At 56.6% G+C, this 27,538-nt stretch overlaps 1 protein-coding gene across 3 annotated transcripts; it reads right to left on the bottom strand.

Moving 5' to 3' along the window:
• Positions 1–606: 606 nt before the first annotated feature.
• IL17REL (interleukin 17 receptor E like) lies at positions 607–27,538 on the bottom strand. 3 transcript variants are annotated; one of them, XM_041756069.1, is made up of 16 exons: positions 27,413–27,538; positions 23,618–23,645; positions 6,245–6,394; positions 5,953–6,062; positions 5,623–5,737; positions 5,374–5,418; positions 5,001–5,140; positions 4,017–4,088; positions 3,882–3,936; positions 3,354–3,517; positions 3,246–3,290; positions 2,936–2,993; positions 2,622–2,785; positions 2,386–2,466; positions 2,145–2,202; positions 607–1,115 (listed from the first exon to the last, which is right to left on the bottom strand). In XM_041756069.1, exons 1-16 carry the CDS (start codon positions 27,512–27,514, stop codon positions 1,090–1,092), a joined length of 1,413 nt encoding a protein of 470 aa, XP_041612003.1. In that variant the 5' UTR covers positions 27,515–27,538; the 3' UTR covers positions 607–1,089. The 3 variants fall into 3 exon arrangements, with proteins under 3 accessions (XP_041612003.1, XP_041612002.1, XP_041612004.1); XM_041756068.1 differs by having other exon boundaries at positions 3,246–3,517; XM_041756070.1 differs by lacking the exons at positions 2,622–2,785; positions 2,936–2,993; positions 3,246–3,290.

Genomic DNA, 27,538 nt, shown 5'->3' with positions numbered 1-27,538 from the left:
AGGCAGGCAGGGATTTCCAGGGGTAGCCCTGGGTCAGAGCCGGGGTCTGTCTGCATGGCCACGGGGCTCCGGGATGGTCCAGGTGAGGGGAGCAGGAACTCAGGACAGGGGCAGCCCAGCCACAGCCGGCTCGTGGGTCCCCCACCCCTCCTGGGCCTTGATGGGGAGGGAGCACCACCAGAGGACCCCCGGCCCCCAGGCCACAGCCTGCCAGCCCCTAAACCCTGACCCGGTGGGAGTGGGGGGCTGCGACCCGAGGCTGGGCCTCCCTGACCACCACCCCCCACAGGGTCCCATCCCTCTTTCAGCTCCTGGCTTGGCTTGGCCTTGGGCAGCCACCTTATGGGGACCCTGGAGGGGGGCTTCCCACATGTGGCCTGGGCAGGCCATGGGCTACCGCGTTTCCAGCCTACGGGGTGACCTCAGGGGCGGCCTGGGGGCTCGTGCGTGGTGGGGGTGCTGGCAGGGTCCACCTGCGGTCTGTGGTCCCACCCTCGCCTCCGGAGGCAATCCCACCGGGCCCCAGGATCCTCCCTGCCCACCCACGTGCCCAAGGGGCTGGTTGCCCTGCGGACCCCATCTCTGTTCTCAAGGCAAGAGGCCAGCTTGGCAGACACGTGTTTACTGAGTGTGGGGTGCGTACTGGCTTTGTGGGGGCAGCAGCCCCATTACGGCGGCGGGGGGACAGCGGAGCCAGGCCACGGGCTAGGAGGGCGTTTGCAGTGCCGCCGACCATTGGGGGCAGCCCAGGGCCTGTCCCTGCCGTCTGTGGGTCGGGTGGGGACGCCAGAGTCGGACGATGGAGCTCGGGAGGGGCAGCCGGCAGCCCTCAGGAGCCAGCGTGAGACTTCTGTGGGGCACATCCGACAGCCCAGCGGCCAGTGGGTAGCCCCTGGCCTGGGGCGTGGAAGTCCGTCGGGCTTGAAAGGCCTCCGTCTGGCTCAAAGTCCCATGGCTCAGGCCCCACGGCCTGGGTGCAGGTGAGGCACCTTTGGGCTCTGAGGCCAGAGGCTCTGGGGCCCAGGCGCTGCCCTCCTGCCCCCCAGCGCTCAGCCGGGCACTCGCTCGTGCCACACACGGCTCCTGGCCTCAGTCTGCTGTTCCCTGTCTGGCAGCTGGAAAGAGAGGAACGGGGCCTCGGTCACCCACCCCAGGCTTGCGGGGCCCCGTTCCCCCACCGTGCGCAGGAGGAAGGAGAGGCCCAGGCCCTTCCAGGCTGCCCAGCCCTGTGGAGCCCATGCGGGCCTGGACCCCGACCACTCCCTCTGACCCTGCTGGCCCACCCCCGTGTGGCCTGGAGGCTCCGGCAGTGCTGGGGGTCCACTCCCAGGTCACCTGGCCCATAGTCGGTGGAGCCCTGTCCAAGCACAGGCTCCCAGGGGTGACCGTCGCCCCTTCGGCCCGTGATCAGCTGGAGGTGACCTTGCTAGGGAACGGGACCCAGACTTGGGGTGGGGAGGAGGTGGAGGACACGGGTCTGAGAGACGCCCCAGGCTCTAGGGCATTTCCAGTGGGGCAGGGGCAGGCCTGGGGCTGCCCTGGGGGCGAGCCCCCCTTCCCGTCCCCTCTTGCCTCCAGGGCTCCCTCAGTCCCCTGTCCCCGCAGCAGCCGCACGGGCGATGTCTGCTCCCCACCTACATTCCACGGCCCTTCTCAGGACCCCCAGGCAAGGCCACCTGAGCCACACCCAGGACCCACAGGGTCAGCCTGGTCTCCTAAGCCTGAGCTCCCAGCAGTCTGGGCATCGGTGGCTTGGGTGGGTGAAGGTGGGCTGAGGGACATCCAGGGTTCCTGGACACTTGGCACCAGAGCCCTAGTCAGGGGTGGTGGGCACTCAGGGAGGAGGAAGCGGTTCCCCTGGTGCAGCGACACAGGCTGTGGGTGCTGGGGATGGGCCTCCGGGGTCCTTGATGTCCCAAGGCAGGGGTGGGGCCAGGCCCCTGCCTTCTATGCGGCTGCCTTCACCCTGGCTCCGAAGCCAGGCCTGGCTTCAGGGCAAATGGCCCTCCGTCCCCCAGCAATGCCCAGTCTCCCGTGTGGTGCCCACACGCTGTCCTCAGAATGGGAGACAGGCTCCAGGCTCAGCCCGTGGGTGTTCACTCCCCCTGCACCCCTGGGGCCCGGGACCCAGTGGGGTCACTCACGGCACCGAAGGTCACACAGCTGCTGGGGGGCAGAGAAGAGCATGTCGGTCCTCCGGCCCTGTAGGCGGGCCGGCTCAGTCAACACCAGCTGGTGTTGCCCTCCTCCCCTCCCCCCCAGCATCTCCTGAGAGGCAGGGCACCCCCAGGAGCTCTGGGGGAGGAGATCCCAGGGGCTTCATGATGGGAAACAGGTCTGGGGCTGCAGTGGGTGGGCAGGGCTGAGCAGGGCAGCACCACCCACCTGGATGCAGGTGTTGGGAACACAAGCCTCGTCCCTGGGAACGTCTACGAAGGCGACCGCAGGGCCTGCCATGAAGTCACCCTGGTGAGGAGGGGGCAGGTCACCAGCAGCGGGGGGAGGACTGGCCCTCTGCACCCCTGCACCCCAGGGGGCCTCCAGGGCCTGACTCAGGGCTTTGTGGGAGGTCGAGGCCTGCAGGAGACCCCAGGGGTCAGCCCCCGCCCAGGCCAGCTCACTGAGGCTGGAGGGAGGGCCGTGGCCCAGAGTGCGGGGCGGCAGGCAGGGGGCCACGTCTTCCTCTGCTGACACAGGTACACCTGGAAGTGGGCGGCCTCAGGCGAGAAGAAGGTGACCCGGAGGTGGCCCTGAGAGGCTGCTGGCTGGACGGTCATCTTCCAGGCTGTGGGGGTGGAGGTTTGAGGCCTGGGACCACCCCCTTCCCACCCTCCGTCCCAGGGACCCGAGACGCGTCAGGGGAGCAGAGGAAAGGGCATTATTTGCTGCGTCCACACCGCCTGGGCGGCCTCCCTGCCTCCCACGCAGAGCTCACCTTGGAAGCGTTGCCCTTTGAAAGGGCACCTCACCCAGAAGCCCCGGCTGGTGGAGAACTGTGGAGAGGTGGGGAGGCATGAGGCTGTGGCAGTGGGTGCGGGGGCTGGGGGCTGGGTGCTGGGACGGGATCCCAGGCTCCACCCTCGGAGGAGGATGGGGGCCGAGGGGTCACTGGGGGGCTGGGCTGCAGGGCGGGGCAGGGTGTGGGACTGTGTGTGGCTGCAGGCCCCCGGTGCCCCAGAGCCCCTTGCCTGCCCCTCCCTACGAGCTGGTCCTGCCCCAGGTGGGCTGTGGCCTGGCCCACTCACCTTGAGGCAGAGCTGGGGCTGCGTGTCCACCCGCGTGTACTGCACCTGCGGGGCGCTCAGGTCAGGCCCGTGACCACGCCCACCCCACCCCACCTGCTGGGTACTCACCCTGCCGTGGGCTGCGCGGCCCGAGTGCTCCAGCTGGTGGCAGAGTGCCCCTGGCCCCGGGCGCCAGCACAGGCTCACGTGGCCACTCACGGGACAGGCAGGCTCCCAGCTCAGGGCCTGGGCCCCCGGGTGGTAGTGGACGGCGTCCCACAGTGCCTCTGTGTCTGCGGGGACCCCCCCGGATACCCCCCCCCCGGGGCTCAGGTCAGCTCAGGTCACCTGCCTCGATGCAGTTCCCCTGCGGCTCTCAGGGCCGGGACCCCCGCGAGCCACTCTCAAGACGACTGGGCTCCTCCGGGGGAGCCAGGCCGCAGCCAGTGCCTCCCGGGAACTGGGCACACGCTTGTGCACACACGCAGCTCTGCAGACTCTGCCCCTGGAAGGACCGGCAGGGACACGCCTCCGGCTGCGCGCTCACCGGGGCAGGCTCGGGTGGGGGGGGGCGCTGCCCGAAGGGTTCACCCCTGTGTCCCTCGGACTGCCGCCAGCCCCTCTCCCTCCCCCTGGTCCACACCACAGGACACTTGCCATCCTCGAAGGGACAGGCCTGCATCCGCACCGCGTCAGGGGTCGCAGACCAGCCCTGCGGAGGGGCCGGGGTCAGCGCAGGCCGTGCCCCTCCCTCCGAGTCCTCCCCAGAGCCAAGGCCACACTGTCACTGACCTCAAGGCACAAGCAGGGCAGCTCTCGGCTGTAGGGCAGAGAGACGGTGCGGGAAAGCCCGTTGGCTGTCACCTGCGGGGCAGGAGGGGGCTTAGGAGCTGGGGCTACGGCGCGGGGCGGGGCACGGGGGCGTGGTCGCTGGCGGGGCGGGACCAAGGGCGTGGTCACGGGCGCCCCCGGGCGTGGTCGTGGGCGGGGCTACGACAGGTCGTGGTCGTGGGTGGGATTTGCCCCGGGGACGTGGTCACGGGCGTGGTCGTGGGCGGGGCTAGCCCAGGGCGTGGTTGTGAGGCAGGGCTTGCCCCGGGGGTGTGGTCGCGGGCGGGGCTAGCCCAGGGCGTGGTCACAGGGAAGGGCTGGGCCGGGGGCGAGATCAGGGGGCTGGGCTGGGCCCGGGGGCGTGGTCATGGGGCAGGGGAGGGGGGCGTGGTCACAGACAGGGCGGGGCAGGGGCGTGGTCGTGGGCGGGCCGGGGCCGGGGGCGTGGCTGTGGGCGGGGCGGGGCCGGGGGCGTGGCTGTGGGGCAGGTGATGGTGGGGAGCGTGGTCATGGGGCACGGGAGGGTGGGGTCGGGGGCGTGGTCGCAGACGGGGCGGGGCCGGGGGCGTGGTTATGGGGCAGGGGCGGGGCGTGGTCATGGGGCAGGGGAGGGCGGGGCGGGGGGGCAGGGGGCGTGGTCGTAGACGCGCTGGCGGGACCGGGGGCGTGGGCGGGGCCGGGGGCGTGGTCATGGGGCACGGGAGGGCGGGGTGGGGGCGGGGGGCGTGGTCGCAGACGGGGCGGGGCTGGGGCGTGGTCATGGGGCAGGAGAGGGCGGGGCGGGGGGCCGTGGTTGCAGACGGGGCGGGGCCTGGGCGTGGTCGGGGCGGGGCGGGGCTGGGGCGTGGTCATGGGGCAGGGGAGGGCGGGGCGGGGGCCTGGGGGCGTGGTCTGGGAGGGGGGGTTCTGGGCCAGGAGGGGTCCGGGGCTTGGGCCTGGGCTCACCCGCGCCGGGGCTCCCACGTCCTCACAGGTGAACCACTTGAGGCAGAGGCGGACATAGTAGTCGGAGTCCCCGGGGGCCTCGGGCGCCTGGACCCGAACGACCTTGCGGTCGCGGTCCACCCAGTAAGAGAACTTCTTGGCTAGAAGGGCGGCAAGTGGGGACCACGCCGGGACTAGGGGTCACTGGACAGAGGTCGACACCTGTCCTGAGAGCCTCGAAGTACGGACCCCTGCCAGGCCCCGGCAGCTGGGAGTCGCCCACCTGAGGCCCCTCCCGATTTCCCTGGTGGGTGACCCCAGATGCCCGGCCCCCAGCAACCTGAGGGTGTCCCTGGGGCTGCGGGGCCGTGTCCCACCCGAGGAGGGGGCTCACCGGAGCAGCCGGGCAGGTTCCTCCCCACGTCCTGGTCTCCACAGTCTGCAAATGGCACAGGGGTGGTGGGCCTGGCCCTCGGTGCCCAGCGGCTGGCCCCCTAGTTGGGCCTCAGCCCCAGGGGTTTGCAAAGTCTGTCCTCTTCCGGGGCCTGTGACCTCAGTGAAGCTGCTCAGCACGTGCCCTCCCCCTGCCCAGCATGTCCCTAGAAGCCCACGGCAGCTGGGCCTGGGCCACCCGGGCGCCCACCTTCCACGCGGTATTGCCGGTCCAGCTGGATCCCACAGAAGTGGGGGACTGTCCTCAGGGTGACGTAGAGGCTCTGAGCCACACCCACTTCGAAGCAGTCAAAATGCACCTGGAGCTGGGCATGTACAGGTGAGAGCCAGGTGGACCTGGGGCTCTAGCTACCCCTCCCTGGCCAGTCAGCTCCCCCTCAAGGCTGGAACCCAGGACAAGGGGTCGCCAGTCCCGGGGCTTGGGTGGGTCGGGTGTCCAGGAGCAGCCAGGGGACAGCTGCTCCTGCCTGGCAAAGGCCTCGGGCTGGGCCAGCAGGTCTGGGTCAGGCCCTGGCCTCACCTGCCGCCCCACCTGCAGTCGGCGGGAGGCTCGGGAGACCCGCACGCTTTGACACCGTGTCTCCTGGGTGTCGACATTCATGGAGCAGGCCTCCAGGCCCCGAAGGCCCTCTGGGGGAAGGGAGGGGCCGTGCAGGCCTGGTCAGACCAGGGGCTCGAATCCTCTCCGTGAAGAGCAGGTAGTGGGGATCTCTGAGCCGCCGTGCCCCTCGGATTGTTGTGTAGTCAAAGCAGCCTGAGCACCCCCGGCCCCTCCCTGGGTGATCCCACGGTCACACGGGGCTGCCTCTCACCGTGCAGCGTCAGGGAGGCCTGCACGCGCAGGACCAGGGAGCAGTCATTGCGGGGGGCGCACTTCATGGCAGTGGACAGCATCAGGGCCTCCAGAACCGACGGGGACAGGGACCTGGGGGTGTGCCGGCAGAAGCTGTTAAAGATGTTCCCTGGGGAGGAGAGGAGGGGGGTGAGTGCCCGGGGCTCCCCAGGGCCCAGGAAGGCTTTGTGGGTGGCTCAGCCAGTGGCAAGGCTCAGGGACAGCCTGTCCGGGGAGGGGACCCACTGTCTTGCCCCAGTGCAGCCAGAGAACTGGCCCCCAGTGAACAGTGGACCTACCCCTGAGCCGGCTGTCTACCGGGCACCAGGAGAGGCCAGGGTGGGCAGGAGGCTACACCTCAACGTAGGAGCTGCTGCCCCACCTGGCCAGCACAGGTGCAGTGGAGCCCACCTTCTGCTAAGCTGGCCACCCCCTTGCCTGTGTTAAAGCTGGGCAACAGAACAGGCCTGCTGGGGGCATGGGGTCATGACCCCCCGTTCACAGGTCAGCAGGTACACTGGCCCCGAGGCCTTGGTGCAGCCGGGGTCTCAAGTCCAAGCACCAGGGCTGAGCAGAGTTGTGGCCTTCGCTTCACTGGGGACTGTGGGGTTAGTTCCCTCTGAGCCGCGGAGCCCTGGGGAGGCCCGTGCCCCATAGCCGGCGGCCCAGGTGCCCTCCTGCACAGGTGGTGGCTCCTCTGCAGGTGTGAGGGACAGCAGTCAGGCCTGGTGTCGGGGGCGGTGGAGGAAGTAACCCCCACGTGGGACTGTGTGTCCAGGAAGGGGAAGGTGTGTGTGCTCAGTGGGTGCTTGGGGACCAGGGGCCCCCAAGGCAGACCCTCAGGGATACGTCAGGAAGATCTCGCTGGGGCTGGACCTCGGGTAAGTGCTGGCACCACAGGCTGGGAGGCCCCCGCCCTGGGGAGCTGACGCAGGACCTGGAGGTGCACAGCAGGGCCCCCCATCCCACCCGGCCTGGGGCCGCAGGTGGCTTCTGCTCTGGGAGCTCCTCCAGCCACATGTGGGCAGGCGGGCTGTGGAGGACGGTTTCAGGAAGGGGAGGACAGTGACGCCCTCGAGGGGACCGGGGGTGAACCCCACAAACTAACGTGTTGCTGTCTGCAGGGGTCGGAGGGGGGGGGCAAGGGGAGCCCACTTCCAGCCTGAGCCGAGGAAAAGTTGAGAGCCTGGGGAGATCAGAGTGCTGGCGTGTGCAGGACAGAGCGTGAGACAGGGGAGTCCCGGACTACACTCCCCACACGTCCACGCTGTGTGTACGCGTGCGCACACGCACACGAGTGAGGGAAGCAGCCCAGGGGACCCCAGGGACAGTGGCCTGCACTCACGCGGGGCGGCGTCCCTGCTCCCTCCCAGCCGGGCCGGGGCAGGCACCTAGTCTGCAGGAGTCTGGCCTCTGCCTTGACAGCGACAGCTGGCGGATTAGCCTCAGCTTGAGTTCTGCTCTCATCCCGCCCAGTGCGCCTTAAAAGCAAGACCCCAAAAAGTTTAAGCTCTGCCCAAATAACTTAACTGTCTTCCAGGAGAGCCTCAAAGAATAAATATTCCTCATAGGAATAAAACCACATATCCAGCACACAACAGGGGACAATTCACAATGTCTGCCGGCCAACAAAAAATTACAAGCTGTGCAAAGAAATCGGGAAAATACAATGAGGAGAAGAATCGATTAAATTGAAATGGGTGCAGGTTTTAGAATTGGCAAGTCAAGAACATGAAAGTCATTATTACAGCTGTTTTCCATATGTTCAAACAGTTCATTACAAAGATGGCAGATTAGACAGGGAGACAGAGCTCAAACCCAAGTTCTAGAAAAAAATGTAACATCTGAGATGAAAAATACATCAGATAGGATTAGTAGCAGATTAGATGTTTAGAAAAATTTTGGGGAGCTTGACATAGCTGCAGACAGTCTCCAACAGTAGGCGGAAGGAGCTAGTGGTGGCGGTGATGTGATAACAGAAGCAGAAGCCGCACAACTGCAGTGACGCATCGAGCGTCCGGAGGGTCCCCGGAGGAGTGGGGGGAGTGAGAAAGAAAATGCGAAGAAACAGGTATCTCCCCGACTTGATGAAAACATAAACTCACTGATCCGAGAAGTCGGTGAGCGCTAGTATAAGAGAGACGAAAAAAGTACGAGGCACACCCCCATGAATTCGCTGGGAGCCAGTGGCACAGAGAGCAGGGTGGGAGCCCCCCCCCCCCTGAGGAAGAAGACACTCGTGTGTACAAAGATCACGAGGGTAAGCGCAGCAGTGAGCTCCTTGCGGGAGCTGAGCTGCGCTTCCTGTGGACCCCCAGAGAGCTTGGGAAACACGGGCTCCGTGGACTTCCTTAGCGTAGAGAAGCTGAAAGATTCTTCGTCAGAAGACCCAAACTACCAAGAAAATAAGAAATATTAGTCCCTTGGGTAGGAAGGGAAATGGTACCAAATGGAATAAAGAACACCAGAAAGGACAACCACGTGGCAGATACACAAGGTATTTTCTCATGATTTATATCCATTTAGGGACCTCTGGGGGGCTCAGCGGTTTAGCGCCTGCCTTCAGCCCAGGGCCTGATCCTGGAGACCCAGGATCGAGTCCTGCATTGGGCTCCCTGCATGGAGCCTGCCTCTCCCTCTGCCTGTGTCTCTGCCTCTCCTCTCTGTGTCTCTCATGAATAAATAAATAAAATCTTAAAAAAAAAATCCATTTAAAGGAGGATTGACTGTTTACACAAAACAATAATAGTAATGTGCTGTGGAGTCTAGAACACACGTAGAAGGGAAGGGTGTGACTACAAAGCAAACGCCTAGGCTCGGTGGCGAGAGGGGGGCTGGCTCAGCCCATTGGGCCTCTGACTCTTGGTTTCTACTCAGGTCTGATCTCGGGGTCGTGGGATCGTGGGATGGAGCCCCACGTCCTTGGGATCCGTGCACTGTGGAGAGTCTGTTTGAGAGTCTTGCTCTCTGCTCCTACCCCCACTTGCTTTCTCTCTCTCTCTGTCTCTGTCTCTCTCTCTCTCAAGATAATAAATAAATCTTTAAAAAAATAAAATTTTTATTTTATTTATTTTTAAAAAGTTTTTTTTTTTTTAATTTATCCATTCACGATAGACACAGAGAGAGAGAGAGAGGCAGAGACACAGGAGGAGGGAGAAGCAGGCTCCATGCACCGGGAGCCCGATGCGGGACTCGATCCTGGGATCCCAGGATCGCGCCCTGGGCCGAAGGCAGGCACCAAACCGCCGAGCCACCCAGGGATCCCCCCAAAATAAAATTTTTAAAACACAAATGGATGGTAGAGATGGAGCTGCCCTCCGGGAAAGATGCTTAGGCTCTCCCTGAAGCGGTGCATCTTCACTTGGAGGGAGAATATAATGAGTTAAAGATACACATTATAAACACACACACACACACACACACACACACACACACACACATAAAAAAAAACCCACCCACCAAAGCAATCACAGTAACAAAGAGTTTGAACTCTTAAGTCAACGAAGGAAGCAGAATGAAATCACACACACAGAAATAACGAACCCACATAAAGGCAGAAGAAAAAGTTAATGAAGAAGAGATGGAACAAATAAGTAGGAAGATGATTAATTGAAACCTAACCATCTCAATGATCATAGGAAATGTAAATGTTTAATACCATAGTTAGGCAAAGGCAAAGGTTTTCAGATTGTATAAAAAAGCAAGACACAACTATAAGCTGCTTATAAAAAACACACTTTAAATGGGAAGACAAAGACACAAATGCAAAAAGGCCCGGCACACTAGCACTAATCAAAAGGAAGACGGAGTAGTTGGGACCAGACAGCATGGATTTCACGGCAGAGAATATTAGGAGAGACAAGAATATTCATTTCAGAATAACAGAGGGAGCAATCCACCAGGAGGATGTAACAAGCGTAAGTTGATATTATGCTCTTAAATTCAGAGTTTCATAGGAGATGAAACAAAACATCCCTACAAAGGGGGGATAGGCAAACCCACAATTATAGTTGACTGCAACCATCTTCCCTCTCTACTTGACAGAACAAGTAGGCAGAAAACCAGAAGGAACCGGGTGGCGTTGTGTGACACAACCCGCCGGATCGACTGTATCGGCATCTATGGAACACCCCCTCCAACAACAGTATAATCTGCGTGTTTTTCAAGTGTACACGGAGCATTTATCAAGAGAGACTATGTGACCCATAAAACAGTCTCGATAAATTTAAAAGGATTCTGATCAAGCAAACGATCTTCTCTGATCAAAATGGAATTAAATTAGAGATCAAATAAATGTTTCAAGGGGAACCTGGTGGCTCAGTCAGTTAAGCATCTGACTCTTGGTTTCGGTTCAGGTCACGATGTCTGAGTCCTGGGATGGAGCCCCGCGTCGGACTGTGCACTCAGCACGGAGTTGACTTGAGAGTCTCTCCCTCCCCCCCACCCACTCATTCTCTCTCTTCCTCTAAAATAAATAAATTAATTAAAAAAATATTTCTGGGGCAGCCCTGGTGGCGCAGCGGTTTAGCGCCGCCTGCAGCCCAGGGCGTGATCCTGGAGACCCTGGATCGAGTCCCACGTCAGGCTCTCTGCATGGAGCCTGCTTCTCCCTCTGCCTGTGTCTCTGCCTCTCTCTCTCTCTCTCTGCATCTCTATGAATAAATAAATAAAATCTTTAAAATATATATATATATATATTTCTGGAAAACCTCCCAATATTTGGAAACTAAACAATATACTTCTAAATAACCCTTGGGGCAGAGAAGATATGAAAAAGGAATTTAGAAATTACTTTGAACTGAATGAAAAGATAACATAGAAAAGCATTTGGATGCTGCCAAAGCACTATTTAGAGGGGTGGGGAATTTGTATCACTAAACTACATTTAGGGAGAAAAAAATCTCAAATTAGTGACCTCGGCTTCCACCTCAAGGAACTAGAGATAGAAGAGTAAATGCAGACGCTTATATTAATGCTAAGTTATATGTCAATTAAATCTCAAACTGAGGAAGAGTAACAAAACCCAAAGTAATCAGAAGGAAAAAAAAATAAAGATCAGAGTGGAAACCAATGAAATAGGAAACAGAAAAAAAAAAAAAAGAAATAGGAAACAGAAAAATAGAGAGAAGTCAATGAAAACATATGTTTAAGAAAGAAATACTATCAGTTGTACATGGATTCTTCCAGAAAACCGATGAGGAGGGAATAGTTCGGAACTCGTTCTCTGATATGAAAACCTAACCAAAACATTACAAGAAAACTATAGATATCTCATGGCCGTAGAGCAGAACTCTTTTTTTTTTATTTAAAAAAATTTTTTTTTAATTTATGATAGTCACAGACAGAGAGAGAGAGAGGCAGAGACACAGGCAGAGGGAGAAGCAGGCTCCATGCACCGGGAGCCCGAGGTGGTATTCGATCCCGGGTCTCCAGGATCGCGCCCTGGGCCAAAGGCAGGCGCCAAACCGCTGCGCCACCCAGGGATCCCTAGAGCAGAACTCTAAACAAAATTTTAGTAAATGGAATCCAACAACATATAAAGGGTAGCACAAAACTACCAAGTATGATGGTCCTAGGAATACAAGATTGGCTTAATGTTAGAAGATCAAACAGTATAATTAATTGTGTTAACAAATTTTGGAAAGCACATGTGATTATCTCAATAGTCATAGCAGAATTATTTTGGAAAGTCCAGTATCTATTCCTAATAAAAACTCAGCAAACAAGGAATGTAAGGAAATGTTCTCAATCTAATGAAGACCATCTGTGGGAAACTTACAGTTAATATTATGTTTGCCCGTTGAAAGAAGGATTGTTTTCCCCAAAAGTCAGGAACAAGACCGGGATTCCTGCTCTGAGCACTTCTACTCAACGTTGTATTAGAGGTCCTACTTAATGCAATAAGGCAAGAAAAGAAACTTCCTTTTCAGTTTGGAAAGAAGTAAAGTGGTCTTCATTCACGGATGACATAGCTGTCTCTGTAAAAATCTAATCTACAGAAAAGATACTAGAAGTAATGAATGAGTTTGGCAAATTGCAAGAATCAAGGTCAATATACAAAAACACACCGTATTTCTGTGTGCTAGCAAAGAACAATAGCCAATTGAAATTTTTTTAAATACCATTTACATTTGCTAAATGTAATACATAAAACTATGAAATACTTACGGACAAATCTGACAAAAGATGTACAAAATCTATGTCCTGAAAACTATACAACATGGCTGAGAGAAATTAAAGAAAATAAAATAAATGGAGAAGTATGCTGTGTTCATGGGGCAGAAGACTCAAAATTGCTAAGATGTCAATTCTCCCCAAATCGATCCATAGATTCAATGAACTTTTTTTTTTTTTGATTCAATGAACTTTTGATCAAAATCCTTTTCGTAGAAGACCTGTTTCTTCCCCCAGAAACTGGCAAGCTAATTCTAAAATTTACTTGGGAATGCAATGATTCTAGAATAGCCAAATCATCTTTGTTAAAAAAACAAATCTGAAGACCAACACTGCCTAATTTCAGGACTTATAAGTAATCAATTAGGGATTAGGACAGTGGGGTATTGGCATCAAGTGGATGGAACAGAAGAGAGTCCCCACATAGACACACCCATGTGTGGACGGGGGACTCATGGCAAACATCCTGGGCAGCCCAGTGGGAGAGGGACGGTCTTTACAACGAATGTGCTCGGTCGACTGGATGTCCATAAGCAAACAAACAAGCAAGAACTTTAATCCAAACCTTGTACCACACACAAGGTCACACCAGACAGACTGTTGATTTAACTATAACATCTAAAACTGGGATCCCTGGGTGGCGCAGCGGTTTGGCGCCTGCCTTTGGCCCAGGGCGCGATCCTGGAGACCCCAGATGGAGTCCCACGTCGGGCTCCCAGGGCATGGAGCCTGCTTCTCCCTCTGCCTGTGTCTCTGCCTCTCTCTCTCTCTCTCTCTGTGACTATCATAAATAAAAAATAAAAAAATAAAAAAAAAAGATTTATAACATCTAAAACTACGACACTTTTAAAAGAAAACATAGTAAAAAAAGTATCTTTGTGACCTTGAGTTAGGCAAAGATTTCTTAACTACAACACAGAATCAAGGCGGTAGATGAAAAAATCGATAAACTGGACTTCATAAAAATGTATCTCTGAGAGACACCAGTAAGAGCATGAAGAGACAAGTCACAGGCTGAGGGAAACGCTTGCAGATCGCGTATCTGGGAAGGAACTGGTCTTCAGCGCCTGGAAAGACCTTCCCACATTGAATAATACGGACACCAACAGCCCAGCAAGGAAGATGCAAACAGGTTCTTCACCCCGAGGACAGAGTGGCCGCTGAGCACGTGGGGAGGCGCTCACCGGCAGCAGACACTAGGAGAGGCGCATTTAGCCCAAGACGGCTGTGGTATGCGTGAGGACGGCAGACGGGCCGGGGCCGCCGGCTCCCGTGCAGGTGCAGGTTCAGGTGCCTACAAATGCGCACCCGCAGACATTGCTACTGGGAATGTCCGAGGGCCCACGACGTCCTTGGAGGTGAGAGTTCCGCTGCCATGTGATGCAGCCATTCCAAGCCTCCACACGAACCCACGAGTGATGACAAAAACACAATGTTGATTGTGGTTTAATTGTTAGTAGCCCCAACCCAGATGTCCGTCAACAGGTGGATGGCGGGCAGACTGTGCACAGCCATGCAGTGGAATGGGCTTTTTTTTTTTTTTTTAAGATTTTATTTATTTATTCATGAGAGACACAGAGAGAAGCAGAGACACAGGCGGAGGGAGAAGCAGGCTCCCTGCAAGGAGCCTGACGCAGGACTTGATCCTGAGACCCTGGGATCACACCCTGGGCCGAAGGCAGATGCTCAACCACTGAACCACCCAGGCGTCCCTCTCCTTCTCTCTCAAATAGATAAAATAAATATTTAAAGAAAAAAAAAAAAACTAATGCTATAAAGGAAATTTCTTTCGTCCTCCCATCTACACCGTGTCTAAGAGGGCAGCAAGTACCCAAACACCTCCCCAGGACTGGTGAGATGTCTTACTGAGCTTGACCCCACAATTGGAGGTTTCTCCCAACTCAGTTTAAGTTTATGGAAGATCAGAAGTGGGAAAAATAAAATAATATGTTTTTTTAAAAAAAGCCTTAAGTACGCAGAGTAAAACTGTCTTCATATCCTGTGGGTTTGTCTTCATCATGAAAAGGGGGTAGACCAGGGATGGGCGAGGAGGTCACAGGCTCCTGCCACCTGCTCTTCCCAAACTGATGAGTAAATTTTTTTAGAGATTTTATTTATTTGAGAGAAGGAGCGAGTGAGCAAGAGACATGAGTGGAGGAGGGGCAGGGGGAGAAGCAGGCTACCTTCTGAGCATGGAGCCCAACCTGAGGCTTGATCCTGCAGCTCCAGGATCATGACCTGAGCCAAAGGCAGACACCAGCCAACTAAGCCACCCAGGCGCTCCCAAACTGCTGGATATTAAACAAAAAATAAAACCAGTGAATAGCTGGGCTGTTAGGAAGGCTGTCAGTGATAAAATCCTCCCACGCCGCTCACAGTTCTAAACAATCACCTGCATCTGGCATGGCCCCGGCCCGGTGTGTCCTCAGCCCACCCTTGTCTTGGAGCTAATGTAACGGGTGGGATCTGATGGACTCTTCTGAGCCTTCCAGAGGGACCCCCCTCCAAGAGCAGTGGCTAGAGTCCCAGGGGCCCCCCAAGGAGACAGCCAAACTGCCAGGTGTCCACAGACTCCATGGTGAAGCCAATGGGCAGCCAGGTGATGCGGGAACGGGCAGGGAGGCCTAAGGTTCCCTTGCCATGAAGGCCACCTGTAGAGCCTTGTGCGCAGCATTCCTGGGGGAAGCCACATGTTTCAGAGTCCTCTTTCCACCCACATGCTCCTCATGAGTGTGAAAATGTCTTCTCTGCAAGGAACGAGAAATCCACATCTCTTGATCTTTCCTGGGAAAAAAAGCAGACCTATTCCAGCCAACTGAGAAAAGGAACAAATCAGAATTAAAAAAAAAAAAAAATAGGGCAGCCCAGGTGGCTCAGCTGTTTAGAGCCTGCCTTTGGCCCAGGGCATGATCCTGGAGTCCCGGGATCTAGTTCCGTGTCAGGTTCCCTGCATGGAGCCTACTTCTCCCTCCTCCTGTGTCTCTGCCTCTCTCTTTGTGTCCCTCACGAATAAATAAACAAAATCTTAAAAAAATAAAATAAAAAAGGTGGAGCCATAGCAGAGAAGGGCTTGTGGGGAACATGGGAGGTAATGAGCCGTATAGAGGGAAAGCTGCCTATTGTAGAATAAAATGTGTAAGACCGGGCTCTTGCCCCAGACCAGCTGACAGTGTCGAGGAGAAGAGACACAAGTGTGCTAAATTATTTGTGGTGCAAAACGGGAACAAGCAGTCGTTGTCACTCTGTGGAGACCATTGGGAACCCCACATTTATCATGAAGACTCGTAGGAGTCTCCCCATGGGAGTAGTAAATATATTTGGTCTTTTCAAAGATCTAAAAAATGCCGCAGAGCCTTATTATAAGAAGGCCTAACAGATGTATTTTTAAAAGGAGAAATAGGAACTCAAAAGGAAGAAGTGGGTTACAAAAGGGAACAGCGAACACAGGAATTGGTGAAATGTGGTGGTGAATTTAAATTCCTATCAACAAAGAAGGGGAGGAGAGAGAAAGACTCCTATGTGTTTAAAAACAATTCGGGAGTTTCTTTTCCAGTAATACGCTGGACCCTGCGATCTGAGCCAACTCTGCTGCTGAAAACAACTAACAAGGCTGGAGGAACAACTATGCATATAAAAAGGTTCACAAAAACTTGTCAAAGCTGAGGAAAGCATCAGGCTTGTGAGGACAAAGTGTGAGAAAGGGCAGAGGGATGCAGAGCTCAGGAAGCCACGTCTGCCGGGGCACTGCAGAACTGCCCCACTATCACCCTGTATCGGGGGGATTTGGGAGGAACCCCTAGCCTGGGCCCTGTTGAGTGGCTACTCTGAGCACACAGGGAAGAACAGAGAGCCTCCCATAACCTCTGGTGGGTCTGGGTGCCGGTCCCAGGCCTGGTCTGCATCCCTAGGAAGGCCCAAGACACCTCAATCTGTTTTTAAACTCAAAATGGTCCTGACTGTCTCACATTACCTCTGGGTACCACTCAGAAACTAAGGGGAAATCTGGCCCAGGGGGAACTGCCTTCATCCTAGGCCTCGGGGAACACCAGGAATCATTTGCAGAAGGCACTGAGCAGACACATTTAAAGATAAATATGTTAGAAAACAAAACACCAGCAGGGAAACCCAGCAGAAATGACAGGCCACAGACAGCCCTGCAGAGTCTTCCAGCGACAGACGCACCAGATGTGAACTACAGACCAGCCACCCCAAGACAAGCTTGAAAGTACGTGCAGTGGTAGAAAAAAAAAAAAAAAAACTACAGTTGGAGCAAGCACAGTCGACATAAACAGAGTTTCTAGAAACGAAACCCAAGGAAATAGAAATTTAAAAATGCAACAAGTGACTTTAGAGTAGACTGGACCTCACTGAAGAGAGAAGTACTGAAGCAAAAGATCGCAGCAAATGACCCAGAAGGCCGCAGAGACAAAGAGATGGAAAATATGGCAGAGACATAAAGCAATGTGGTGAAAGAAGTAAAATGGCCAAGGTGTCCCCAGGGAAAGGAAAGAGGGTGGACAGGGCTGCCGGCTAGCTTTTCTTTTTCTTTTTTCTTTTTTCTTTTTTTTTTAAGCCGGCTAGCTTTTCAAAGTCTCACACAACAAGGTAAAAGTATAGGCCAGTCTCCTGTATAAATATAGTTGCAAAATCCTAAATAAAATTTTAGCAATTTGACTTAATAATATATTAAACACGACCGGATAGGATTTGTTTCAGGACTCCAAGTGTGGTCAGCATTAGAAAATCTATTAGTACAATTCGCCTCACTAAAAGAATTATAAAGGGGGGAGTAACTGTATGATTATTTTCACAGATGCACAAAGTTTTCATAAAATTCACTTTCTATTCAAGACAAAAGAAAGTTTAAAAAACTAGGAAAAGAAAGGCACCTCCTTGCCTAGGTGGAAGCCATCTCCTTCAGAGGCCCCATAAGCCTGGTTATGACTGGTAAGTCTTGGAAGTCACTGTAATAAATATCAGGTCTAAGATGAGTGGTCCCCTAGTGATTGGAGCCAGATCTGTAAGACCAGAAACAAACATAGGTTTGTAAACTGTCATCACTTGCAGAATATGTGATTATTTATATACAAAAACTTAAGAGATTCAATGGGAAATCTTTTTTTTTTTTTTTATTTTTTAGATTTTATTTCTTTATTCATGAGAGACACACAGAGAGAGGCAGAGATACAGGCAGAGGGAGAAGCAGGATCCCTGCGGGGAGCCACCCAGGCATCCAAGACTCAAGGGAAAATCTATTAGAAATAACAATGAGTTTTTAACAAATGTGTTGGATACAAGATTAATATAGAAAAATGACATTACTTTTGGACACCTGGGTGGTTCAGGCAGTTAAGAGTCTGCCTTTGGCTCAGGCCATGACCTGGGGTCCTGGGATCCAGCCCACATCAGGCTCCCTGCTCAACGGGAGTCTGCTTCTCCCTCAGCTCCTCCACCCCTACCCCCCACTTGTGCTCTCTCTCAAATGAATAAATAAAATCTTTTTAAAAAATAGCATTGCTTTACCTCAGCAACACCAGCCAGGAACTATAATAAAGTAAAGAAAACATTCACAGTATCCTTCAACCTCTGAAGAGCATAAATAAAAGCTTTGAGGAAAACCTGAATAGTTGGAAAGGCATACCATGTTCATGGTTGGAAGACTCAACTCTGATAAGATGTCATTTCTGTCTCAAAGTAATCAATACATCCAATGCAATTCTGATCAAAACGTGTGATATGATAACTTATAATAAGAAATATGGGGATGCTTGGGTGGCTCAGTGGTTGAGCATCTGTCTTGAGCTCAGGGTGTGATCCCGGGGTCCTGGGATGGAATCCCATATCAGGCTCCTCTCAGGGAGCCTGCTTCTCCCTCTGTCTGTGTCTCTGCCTCTCTCTGTCTCTCATGAATAAATAAATAAAATCTTAAAAAAAAAAAGAAATATGTATTGATCTGTACCCATTATCTGGTGTAGGGACCCTGAAACCCTTGGAATTTCCCAAGAGATAAGCGCTAATAGGGTGTCTTTTGTTCTTCATCAGGAACCACTTTCAACCACACCTGAGTCTATGTTAATGAGGTTAAGTTCTGGAAAGCCCCTGAGGATGGGGGCTTGTTGCCAGGGAAATCAACCACCTGATGACCTCTGGGGAGGGGATAGGAGCTGGAGGCCGAGTCAGTCACCAATGAATTCATCAATCTTGCCTTTGCAAAACCCTCCCTAAGGGCGTCCATAAAACCCTAAAGGACAGGGTTTGGAGCACTTCTGGATTGGTGAGCATGCAGAGCTGGGAGAGTGGCAACCCCAGGAGGCATGGGGGTCTCCATGCTCCCCTTCCTGCACCCCTTCTATATGTTTTTTCTAGGATTATATCCTTTTATAATACATTGGTTATCTGGCAAGTAAAACATTCTCTGAGTTCTGTGAGCCAATCAAGTAAAGTAACTGGACCCAAGGAGGACTTGTGGGAGCCTCTGGCCTGTAGCCAGTTGGTCAGAGGCCTAGGTGACACCCCAGACATGCTGGTGTTTGAAATTGGGGGCAGTCTGTGGGCTGAGGCTAAACTGGTGGTCTAGATAACTTGGAACCAAGTTGCTCGATGATATTATAAAATACACATTGGTTCTCTCCAAAATAAGCAAATAAATCTTTTTAAAAAACGCAGGAGGGGATCCCTGGGTGGGGCAGCGGTTTAGCGCCTGCCTTTGGCCCAGGGCGCGATCCTGGAGACCCGGGATTGAGTCCCACGTCGGGCTCCCGGTGCATGGAGCCTGCTTCTCCCTCTGCCTATGTCTCTGCCTCTCTCTCTCTCTGTGACTATCATAAATAAATAAAAGTTAACAAAAAAAAAAAAATTAAAAAAATGCAGGAGGTGCCTGAGTGGCTCAGTTGGTTGAGCGCCTGACTCTTGATTTTGGCTCAGGTCAAGATCTCAGGGTTGTGAGATCCAGCCCCATGTCGGGCTCTGCCCTCAGTGGGGAGTCTGCTTGGGATTCTCCACCTCCCTCTGCCTCTGCCTCTGCCACCGCACCCCCCGCCATGCTCATGCATGCTCTCTCTCCAAAATAAATATATACATCTTTAAAAAATACACACATTGGAAAACATCTACTGAAACTCTCAGGAAACTTGCCAAACGATCAAAAACTCCTATTGAAGAAGTGAAGGTGTACACAATGCTAAGACCCTTATTTAAAAAAGCTATTTATTGTAAAAATGAAATTTAGATACTCTAAAGCTCACCAAAAAACCCCCCACAAAACATAGCTTCATGAATTCTGACAGAGCAGAGCGCCGATCACCGCCAGGTAGTGGGTCCCCAGCTAGGCCTCATGCCTCACTCGCCCAGAACCGGCCCGCTGGCTTCTTGGCATTTCTTCACTGGTTTCACCACCCGGATGAGCCCCACACACAGACTTGAGGCTGGCCTATTTTTCAAACTTGGTTTGTCTGCTCTGTCGCTTTGTCTACACGTCTCCTCCTCCTTTTGCAGAATCAGGCTCTTTGTCGTGCCAGGCGTCCCCGGGGCACGGCCGCACCCAACCTCAGGCCCCTGCATTTCTGGCAAATGGGCCACAGGACCCCGAGGCCCGGCTGTGCTCAGGGTCCAGTCCCTGGCAGGACTAGCGCTGCTGCCAGATGCCTTCAGGAGGATGCCTGGCTGTGTGGCCTCCGCCAGGTTTGACGCTAGCATCACCCGCACTCAGGTCGTTGGGAGGCGCAAAATGGTGACAACATTCTACCGTTTTGTTTCCACCTATTAGCTGGAACTTCCTCCGGGGTGGCATTCCCAGAAGAGAGGCAGGGTCAAGGCTGGACTTCCAGCTTTCGAGGTGAGCACTTGGTTCCCTGTCATCTGCAGAAGATGAAGAGTTTCCTTTTTTAAAAAAACAATATCATTATGAATATGTGTGTTCACACAGGTTGCAATTTATAGAAAATTTTTTTAAGCTCAAATGATATCCTCTTGGCTAATGGGAGCTTCTTCAGGTTGGCTCCAAGCACTTTTTTTTTTAAGATTTTATTTTTAAGTACTTTCTACACCCAACGTGAGGCTCGAACCCACAACCCCTGGATCAAGAGTTGCTTGCTCCTGTGACTGAGCCAGCTGAGTGCTCCCTAAAGTTCTGCTGACATGGACCAAAGTCTTGGAGAGCGTCCTTGCTCTCTGGTATGACAGGACGTCCTAGGTTCTTCTAGTACATCCTCTGCCCCAGACTGGGAGGCAGCCACTTCTCCGGGAAGCCCTGCCTGGTTTCTTTAGGTGGGAAATGGTGTTTTGCGGCCGCAGCCTGGACACGGGGGAGGCTCCTGGCTCCACGCTGGTCGTTGGTTCTGGGATCTTCCTGTAAAACAGGCAGCAATGTATGTACATAAACCCAAGGGTGACTCCTGGGGTCACGTGTCCACTACCAGTTCAGAGTAAAGGTTTCACATGACCTTTGCTACGTGACATCTGTTTCTCCGCCCTTCTGTGCAGGGAAGGCTGACCCACAGGAACACGGGAAATAGAGGGCAAGCCCAGCCTGCCGTCCGCTATACCCCATGTCACATACTCCAGTCCTGGCCACGGCACTAACCATCAGGGTGAGAAGTGGTAAAAACAGGTCTTGGCATAAAATCGTCTTATTCTTTCCTCATTTCTTATGTCTGTCACCACCTATATAATGAGTGTAAAGCCATGACGTCCCATACTCTCTCCCTCTTAACATACGGCCGGTGCGCAGCTAGCCTCGTGCAGGGCCCACACCCTTTCTGACGTTTGCCCCATGGGTCAGCTTGGCTGCCCAAAGCTCGTCCCCTAGCAGACGCCTCACAGGGCTCTGGGGTCGGTATCCCCAGCGTCTCTGCTCGTACAGTGCCGGGAGGTCGCTATTCTGGTACTGGAATATACTTGAGGGATGCCGGGGGGTGGCGGGGGTGCTCAGCAGGTGAGCGTCTGGCTTTGGCCCAGGGCGTGACCCCAGGGAGCCTGCTTCTCCCTCTGCCTGGGTCTCTGCCTCTCTCTCTCTCTGTCTGTGTCTTTCATGAATAAATAAATAAAAATCTTTTTTTTTTTAAAAAGAAATATACTTGACACGCAACACTGTAAATTTAAGGCGCACCCCCTGGCCTGACACATTTATACATTGTGGCTCGGTTCCCGATGTGTCCGCGATGTGTCCACCGCGCTCGTATTGTGCCACATACATTTCTTTTCTGTGGCTGCAATAGCGACTTTGACGACTGAAATACAATTTTCCTGCCATATTCACGGCGCTGCGCATTCCATTTGTCTGTTTCCTTCCGCTGGGAAATGTTGGAAAGTCTTTCCGTCATAATTGCCTGCTCTTGTTGCCCACATGCCCAAAAGATTTTTCTCTCTCTTTAAGATCCATTCACTTTACTGGACTATGTCTTGGTGTTTGATATTCGGGACCCTGATATTCAGGACTCTTGGGCATATGGTTTGCCTTCACCATAGCTAGTTTCAAGAAAAAATTTTTTGATCTTCTGAGAACTATAGTACTCAGTATTTATTTCTTCTGTCACCTTGGGTTTCCTCTTCAGCATCTGTAGTTGGGACTTTGTTGGCCTGTCTGCAACACTTACCGTTTATTCACACATCATTTTAATCTCTTTCTTCTTTATTTTTTAAAATAGCCTCTTTTGGCCTTGTATTTCTCTTGGGTGTTTAATATTAGGGTCTGTTCACTCTTGGGTTCTTCTAGTACAGTCTTCATCTCTGAAACTACTTTTCCTTTATTTCTAATTCTCTCTGTTGTCACCTCAGCTTCGAGAATTTCCAGATTTTGTTCATATGCATCATTTTCCTGGGTATTTGTACCATTTTGAAATGGAATGTTACAGTTTGGGGAATCTTTAGCGAGACCTTCTGGTGCACTTCCATCGTCTTTGGGATGTCATTCCTAGTGTCCTTTTTGTTATCATGGATGGTCTGGAATTTGTCCTTGATCCCATTGTTGCTTCCGTGGTTCTGAATGCAGTTTTCCGAGCTCTGAGAGGGAGGCTCGGTCGGGCTGCTTTCTGGCCACACAGCTCCCTCTCCTGGCGAGCTTGCGCAGTGTGTAGCAAGGTGGATGGCCCTCCAGGATCTTAGCTCTGTCCCCACGTCCACGTCCCCTGTACCTCGTCTCCAGCCTCTGTTGTCTTGGCAGCACCCCCAGCTGCACCGCCTCACCCGGGGTCCCGGAGCTGCCGCGGGTCTGGGGGGGCAGGTGCGCTCTCCCGCGGGTGCTGACGGCCAGGCCCCAGCCTCCCAGCACAGCCACAGGTAAGGCCGCTCACCTGGGGGCGCGGGAGGGAGCCGCACCTCGGTGCCCCCTCTCTCCAGGCTGCACCTGCGGGTTCGGGGACGCGGGAACACAAGCCGCGGGGCCATTTAGGAAAAGAAGCAACGAGGAGGGGATCCCGCAGCCAGCGGCTGTGAGGACCTGAGATCACAGGGAGCACTGGGTCAGGGACCCCCTCCTCCAGCCCCCCCCTCCCCCCCCCGGGGGGCTGGAACACCAGACCCCCCTGCAGGTGGAGCTCCAGGCAGCATCACAGTTGCATCCCTACCTCACCCCACAGTGGAAACCACCCCCAGCGAAATAAAGAGCTAAATGAAAACAAAACCTTCAGAAGTACGTCAAGGCGTCAAGGCGTCAGGGCAGGAAACACAGGGACTTAGGGGGGCTACGATCACATTGAAGTGGAAAGGGTGTAAATGGCCTTTGGAGGTCAAAGGGAAAAAGAGAGGGGCCCTCAGGAGTGACCCGGGGCCGGAGCACCCGCCTCCCCCATGTCCTGGGGCCACAGACGCAGCAGCCACGAAAGACAAGAATGCTATAGTTACATGGGTGTCATTTCGTGTTGGACAAAATACCAGAGTTGCTAAGGGGAAGTGGGGGTTTCCATATGTCGCTGGTTGGGGTGCAAACTGGCGTGGCCACTTCCGTAAAGAAAGGTGGCGTCCTCCAATTAAATAGGAACACGGGCCTCTCTCTGGCAGGTGCGCAGCTGGGGGCCTTGCCCATGTGCAACAGGTGGTGGGCAGGGACCCCCGAGGGACACTCTGTCCTGTGCGGCAGGCAGGGACAGGCCAGTGGAGTGGCAAGGACGACAGGGTGACCCTGGTGACCAGGGTGTACGAGGGCCACAAAGGCACCTGCCCCCTCTGCCTGAGATGTACTCACGGTTCACTCGGCTCCTGCAGGCGAAGCCCTGGGGACAGAACAACGACAGAGGGTGAGAGGTCAGCCTGGCCACTTCTGGTCCTTCCCCAGAAGCCAGCCCCAGGGGGCCAGGACAGTCACCCGGCCCCTCGCCATCAGTGGGGCTCGGGGTGCTACTTCCCCCGGTTGTCCTCGGTGTCTGGGGTGCTGGCTCTGCATGCAGCGCTCATTCAGTAAATGGTGTGACCTGGCCCCTGGACCAGCAGGCTCCCTCCCCAACTACACCCCCACTTCTGCTGGTACTGGAAGCTCCTGGGGCCCCCGTTCGTTCTCCAGGGCACTGATTAGGTGCCGGGGTCCCCAGTCAAAGAAAGAGCGGGGAGAGCCTGCCTTTGTGGAGCTCACATTCCAGGCGGGGACACAACCCGGAATGTAATTGTCAGCAGGGTCTATTTTATGTTAGACGTTGAGAAGGGCCGAGGCGGGGTACAGCCAAGGGGGCAGCGCGGCGGGTTCAGGGCGGCCCTGCCAAGGAGGTGAGCCCTGGGCGGCCGGGAGGGACCCTGTGCAGCTGATCTGGCACAGCTGTCCCCGCTCCGGCCTGACCCGGGACGCAGGGGGCGGGTGGACTGGGGCTGGGCTTTGGGTGGGCGGCCAGCCAGCAGGCCTCGCTCCGCGGTGGGCAGTGGGCCCCCCAGCCAGTGGGGGGGGGGGCTCGGGGTGCTGCCCTTGGAGGCTGAGCCCCGGCTCCCGGCGACACCAGGTGGTGGCAGGCAGCACCAGCGGCGGCACGCTCTGTCCCCCCCCCCCCCCCCGCCCCCGAGAACTAGAACTGAGCCCTCGGGACCCCGACAGAAACCCCGAGCCCCTGCCCTCCTGGTGGCCACCGGGAGGGAACCTGGAGGACGGAGCCGGCCACAACTGCCCCGGGATTCCAGTGCCTGCCCCGCCGAGACCTGCTTCTCTCTCGGGGACAGTGTTTGCAAAGAGGCACTGTCGGTTCCCCCCTAAGGCACCCCTGCCCACACGGTGGGAAGGGCGGCCACGGGGCTGGGGCTTCCGCTCCACTTGGTTTGCTGTTTGGCGTCACTCAGGGGGGCGGGCTGAGTCCCCGGGACACCCCCAGAGCAAGCCTCGCCACCCCGGGAGCACGGGGCCAGGGCTGGGGTGCAGGCCCATACGCAGCCCCAGCGCCCGCGGGAGGCCCGGTGGCCTGGTCCTGGGCCTCCCTCGCCACCTCCTCTCCGCCCGCGGCCTCAGCTATCCTGGGCGGCCTGAACCCCCCTGCCCCCCGTCCCCCAGCTCAAAGACAGAGGGGGCCCAGCTGCTCGCCTCACAGGCTGGGCACTGCCTACCCGGGGGACTGGCCCTGGCCCCAGCCGCTGTCCCCTGCAGGTGGGCGCTGTGGCGGCTGGCTGCCCTTCAGGGCCCGACCCGTCCTCCCGGACACAGGACGAGGGCCCAGCAGGGATGAGCTCAGGTCGAGGGCACCTGGAGGCCCAGGGTCCTGGCCCCAGGCTGGAGGGAGCGGGTGGGGGGGCAGGGCGGGGGGGGCTGGCAGGAGGGGGGAGCGGGGCGGGACAGAGCTGTGGCCACCCCCACCTCCCCGGGGGTTTTCCATTGGGTTTCTCGGGGCTTCCCATGCAGTCCCCAGGGGTGGGGACTGTCTGGGGAGAGACTCCCCAGGCGCAGGTCTCTGGGCGGGGCCTGTTTCCCTCCCCTGCCCCCCCAGCCGACCCCCAGAGCCAAGGGCCTGCCTGGGTCGGACTCCTCCCGGCTCCCCTCCTGTGGGGCCTATCCCCTCCCCAGGGCCCAGGACCCCGGGCCCCCAAGCCACCGGGGAGCGCCCCCTGGTGCCCCAGTCAGCCCCTGAGGGCCTGGCGCCCCTCAGGCATCACCGGCCTGTGCTCCCGCCCCCCCCCCCCCAGCCCTCCCTGGACGACTTTTCACCCAAGATATGGCGAGGCCCCGAGCTGTCCTCCTGGGGCACCAGTGGCTGGGGGGGTCTCTGTGCCCGTGTGGGGGCGGCCACAGGCTTCCTGTCCCCTGGCTTCTCCAGCTGGAGTCCAGCCCCCCTGGGCTCCCTGCCCCCTCCTCTCCGAGCCTGAGCCTGCCTGCAGCGCCCCCGGCCCCCCCACACCCGGGGGCCGCCTGCCCCATCCCCTGCGGCACCCCTACCCCCCCTGCCGCGCCCCCCACCCCCCACACCCCAGGGGACACCTGCCCCCCCAGCCCACCCCCTGCTGCACCCCCACCCCGCCACCCTCCGGCAGTACCCTCACCCCCCCAACACCTGCCACGCTCCCCACCCCCCACCCCCCACGGGCCACCTGCACCCTCAGCCCCATCCCCTGTGGCACCTCCACCCCCCACCCCCTGCCTTGCCCTCCGTCCCCCTGGGGCTGCCTGCCACCCCCGCCCCACCCCACCCCTGCAGGGCAGCAGGGTGGCTGCAGCTCCTGGGCTAAGTCAAAAGTCCCTCCTGTGGGGTCAGCAGCGTCAGGGCAGGGAACGCCCCTCCTCTTGCCCTGTCCCCCTCCAGCCCCCTTCTCCTCATTTTTCCTTAGGATTCTCTCCTCCTCACACCCCTGGTGGGGGGCTCGGTCCTGCCCCCCATCCCAACATGGGGCCCGTGCTGGCCTCGCCCTGACCTCCACTCACACCCACCCGGCTGCCCCCCTACCACCAGCTCACACCTGACAGGCTTCCCAAACCCCACATCTCAAAACCAATTTGCCTCCCCCAAAACCTGCCCCCCCAGGCCTCCCACCTCCCACGTCCAGCAGCTGGAGCTAAAGTTGTGTGCCAGGGTCCACTGTGACTTGTCCTTGTGCACCAGGACCCCAGCGGCCCAGCCCCACCCGCAGAGTGCACATGGAGCAGCTCCTCCCGTTCTGCACCTTCACCGTGGGTGGGGTCCCTACCGCCACCCCCAGCCCCCAGCCCACCACAATGCCTCTGCCCCTGACCCTGACCCAGCTGTTTCCTCTGCACCCATGGTTCCCACCAGCGGCCAGAGGGAGCTTCTCGGCCCCCCAGGGGTCCCTGCACTTCTGATCCCAGCCCGGCCCCCGGGCACCCCAAGCCCTCCCGTCCCCTACTGAGCTCCCTGGACCCTCTGCTGGACCCACTCCCAGGGTTTGCCGAGCTGTCCCTCCTCCCAGAGGAGGCCGGGGTGTCCCCCGTGTCCCCCAGGGTGGCTTGGGCACCGCCCCTGGAAGGCAGGCCACTCTGTTTCCTCCCTGACGGTGGCTACCACATAGACCTTGTCTCGTTGTGTGCTACCACTGAGGACACATCCCCGAGTCACGGTACACACAGCAGGGGCTCAAAATTTCCTCCACCCCGGGTCCTTCACGTTCTGTGCCCATGTCCTTGCCGCGTCCCCCACGGTCCCCGTGACGCCTGCTGGGCTGTGTCCCCACTCTGCTCTGGCCAGTCTTGGGCACCAGTGGGCACCTCCTGGGACACAGGCACACTTTTTCCAGCCGGGGCTGCAGGGCTGCCACCTGCAGGTGAGGTCAAGGGGGCCTGGCCTGCAGTGAACGGTCCCTGCCGTCCAGGACAGGATGAGGGACAGGACGGGGTGCTCCTGCAGCCCGCCCTCAGCAGGGCATCCACACGCCTCGGCTGAGACACAGTTGGCGGCAGCGGCGCAGGGCTCCTGGGAGGGGTCCACCCACACCCCGGAGCCCCTCGGCCTCCCCCACCCAGCGCCCAGGGCCTCCTGCCCGTGCCACCTGAGGAGAGCCGAGCCCGGGGGGGGGCAGGAGAGGCCCCCAGCTGCGGGCCAGGCGAGGCAGGCCAGGAGCTCACCGGAGAGCAGGAGACGCCGCATTCTGCGACCCGGGGCATCGCCAGGCCGCGGTAGGTGGTCCAGGTCAGGGAGAGGAAGAGCACGGCTCGCCCGGCCAGCATCCCAGCTCCCAGCTGCGGGCCAGG

The sequence above is a fragment of the Vulpes lagopus genome, chromosome 5 (assembly GCF_018345385.1).
Source record: "Vulpes lagopus strain Blue_001 chromosome 5, ASM1834538v1, whole genome shotgun sequence".
Taxonomy (NCBI): domain Eukaryota; kingdom Metazoa; phylum Chordata; class Mammalia; order Carnivora; family Canidae; genus Vulpes; species Vulpes lagopus.
Note: the sequence above shows the minus strand (reverse complement) of the source record. Positions and strands in the feature narration are given on the sequence as shown.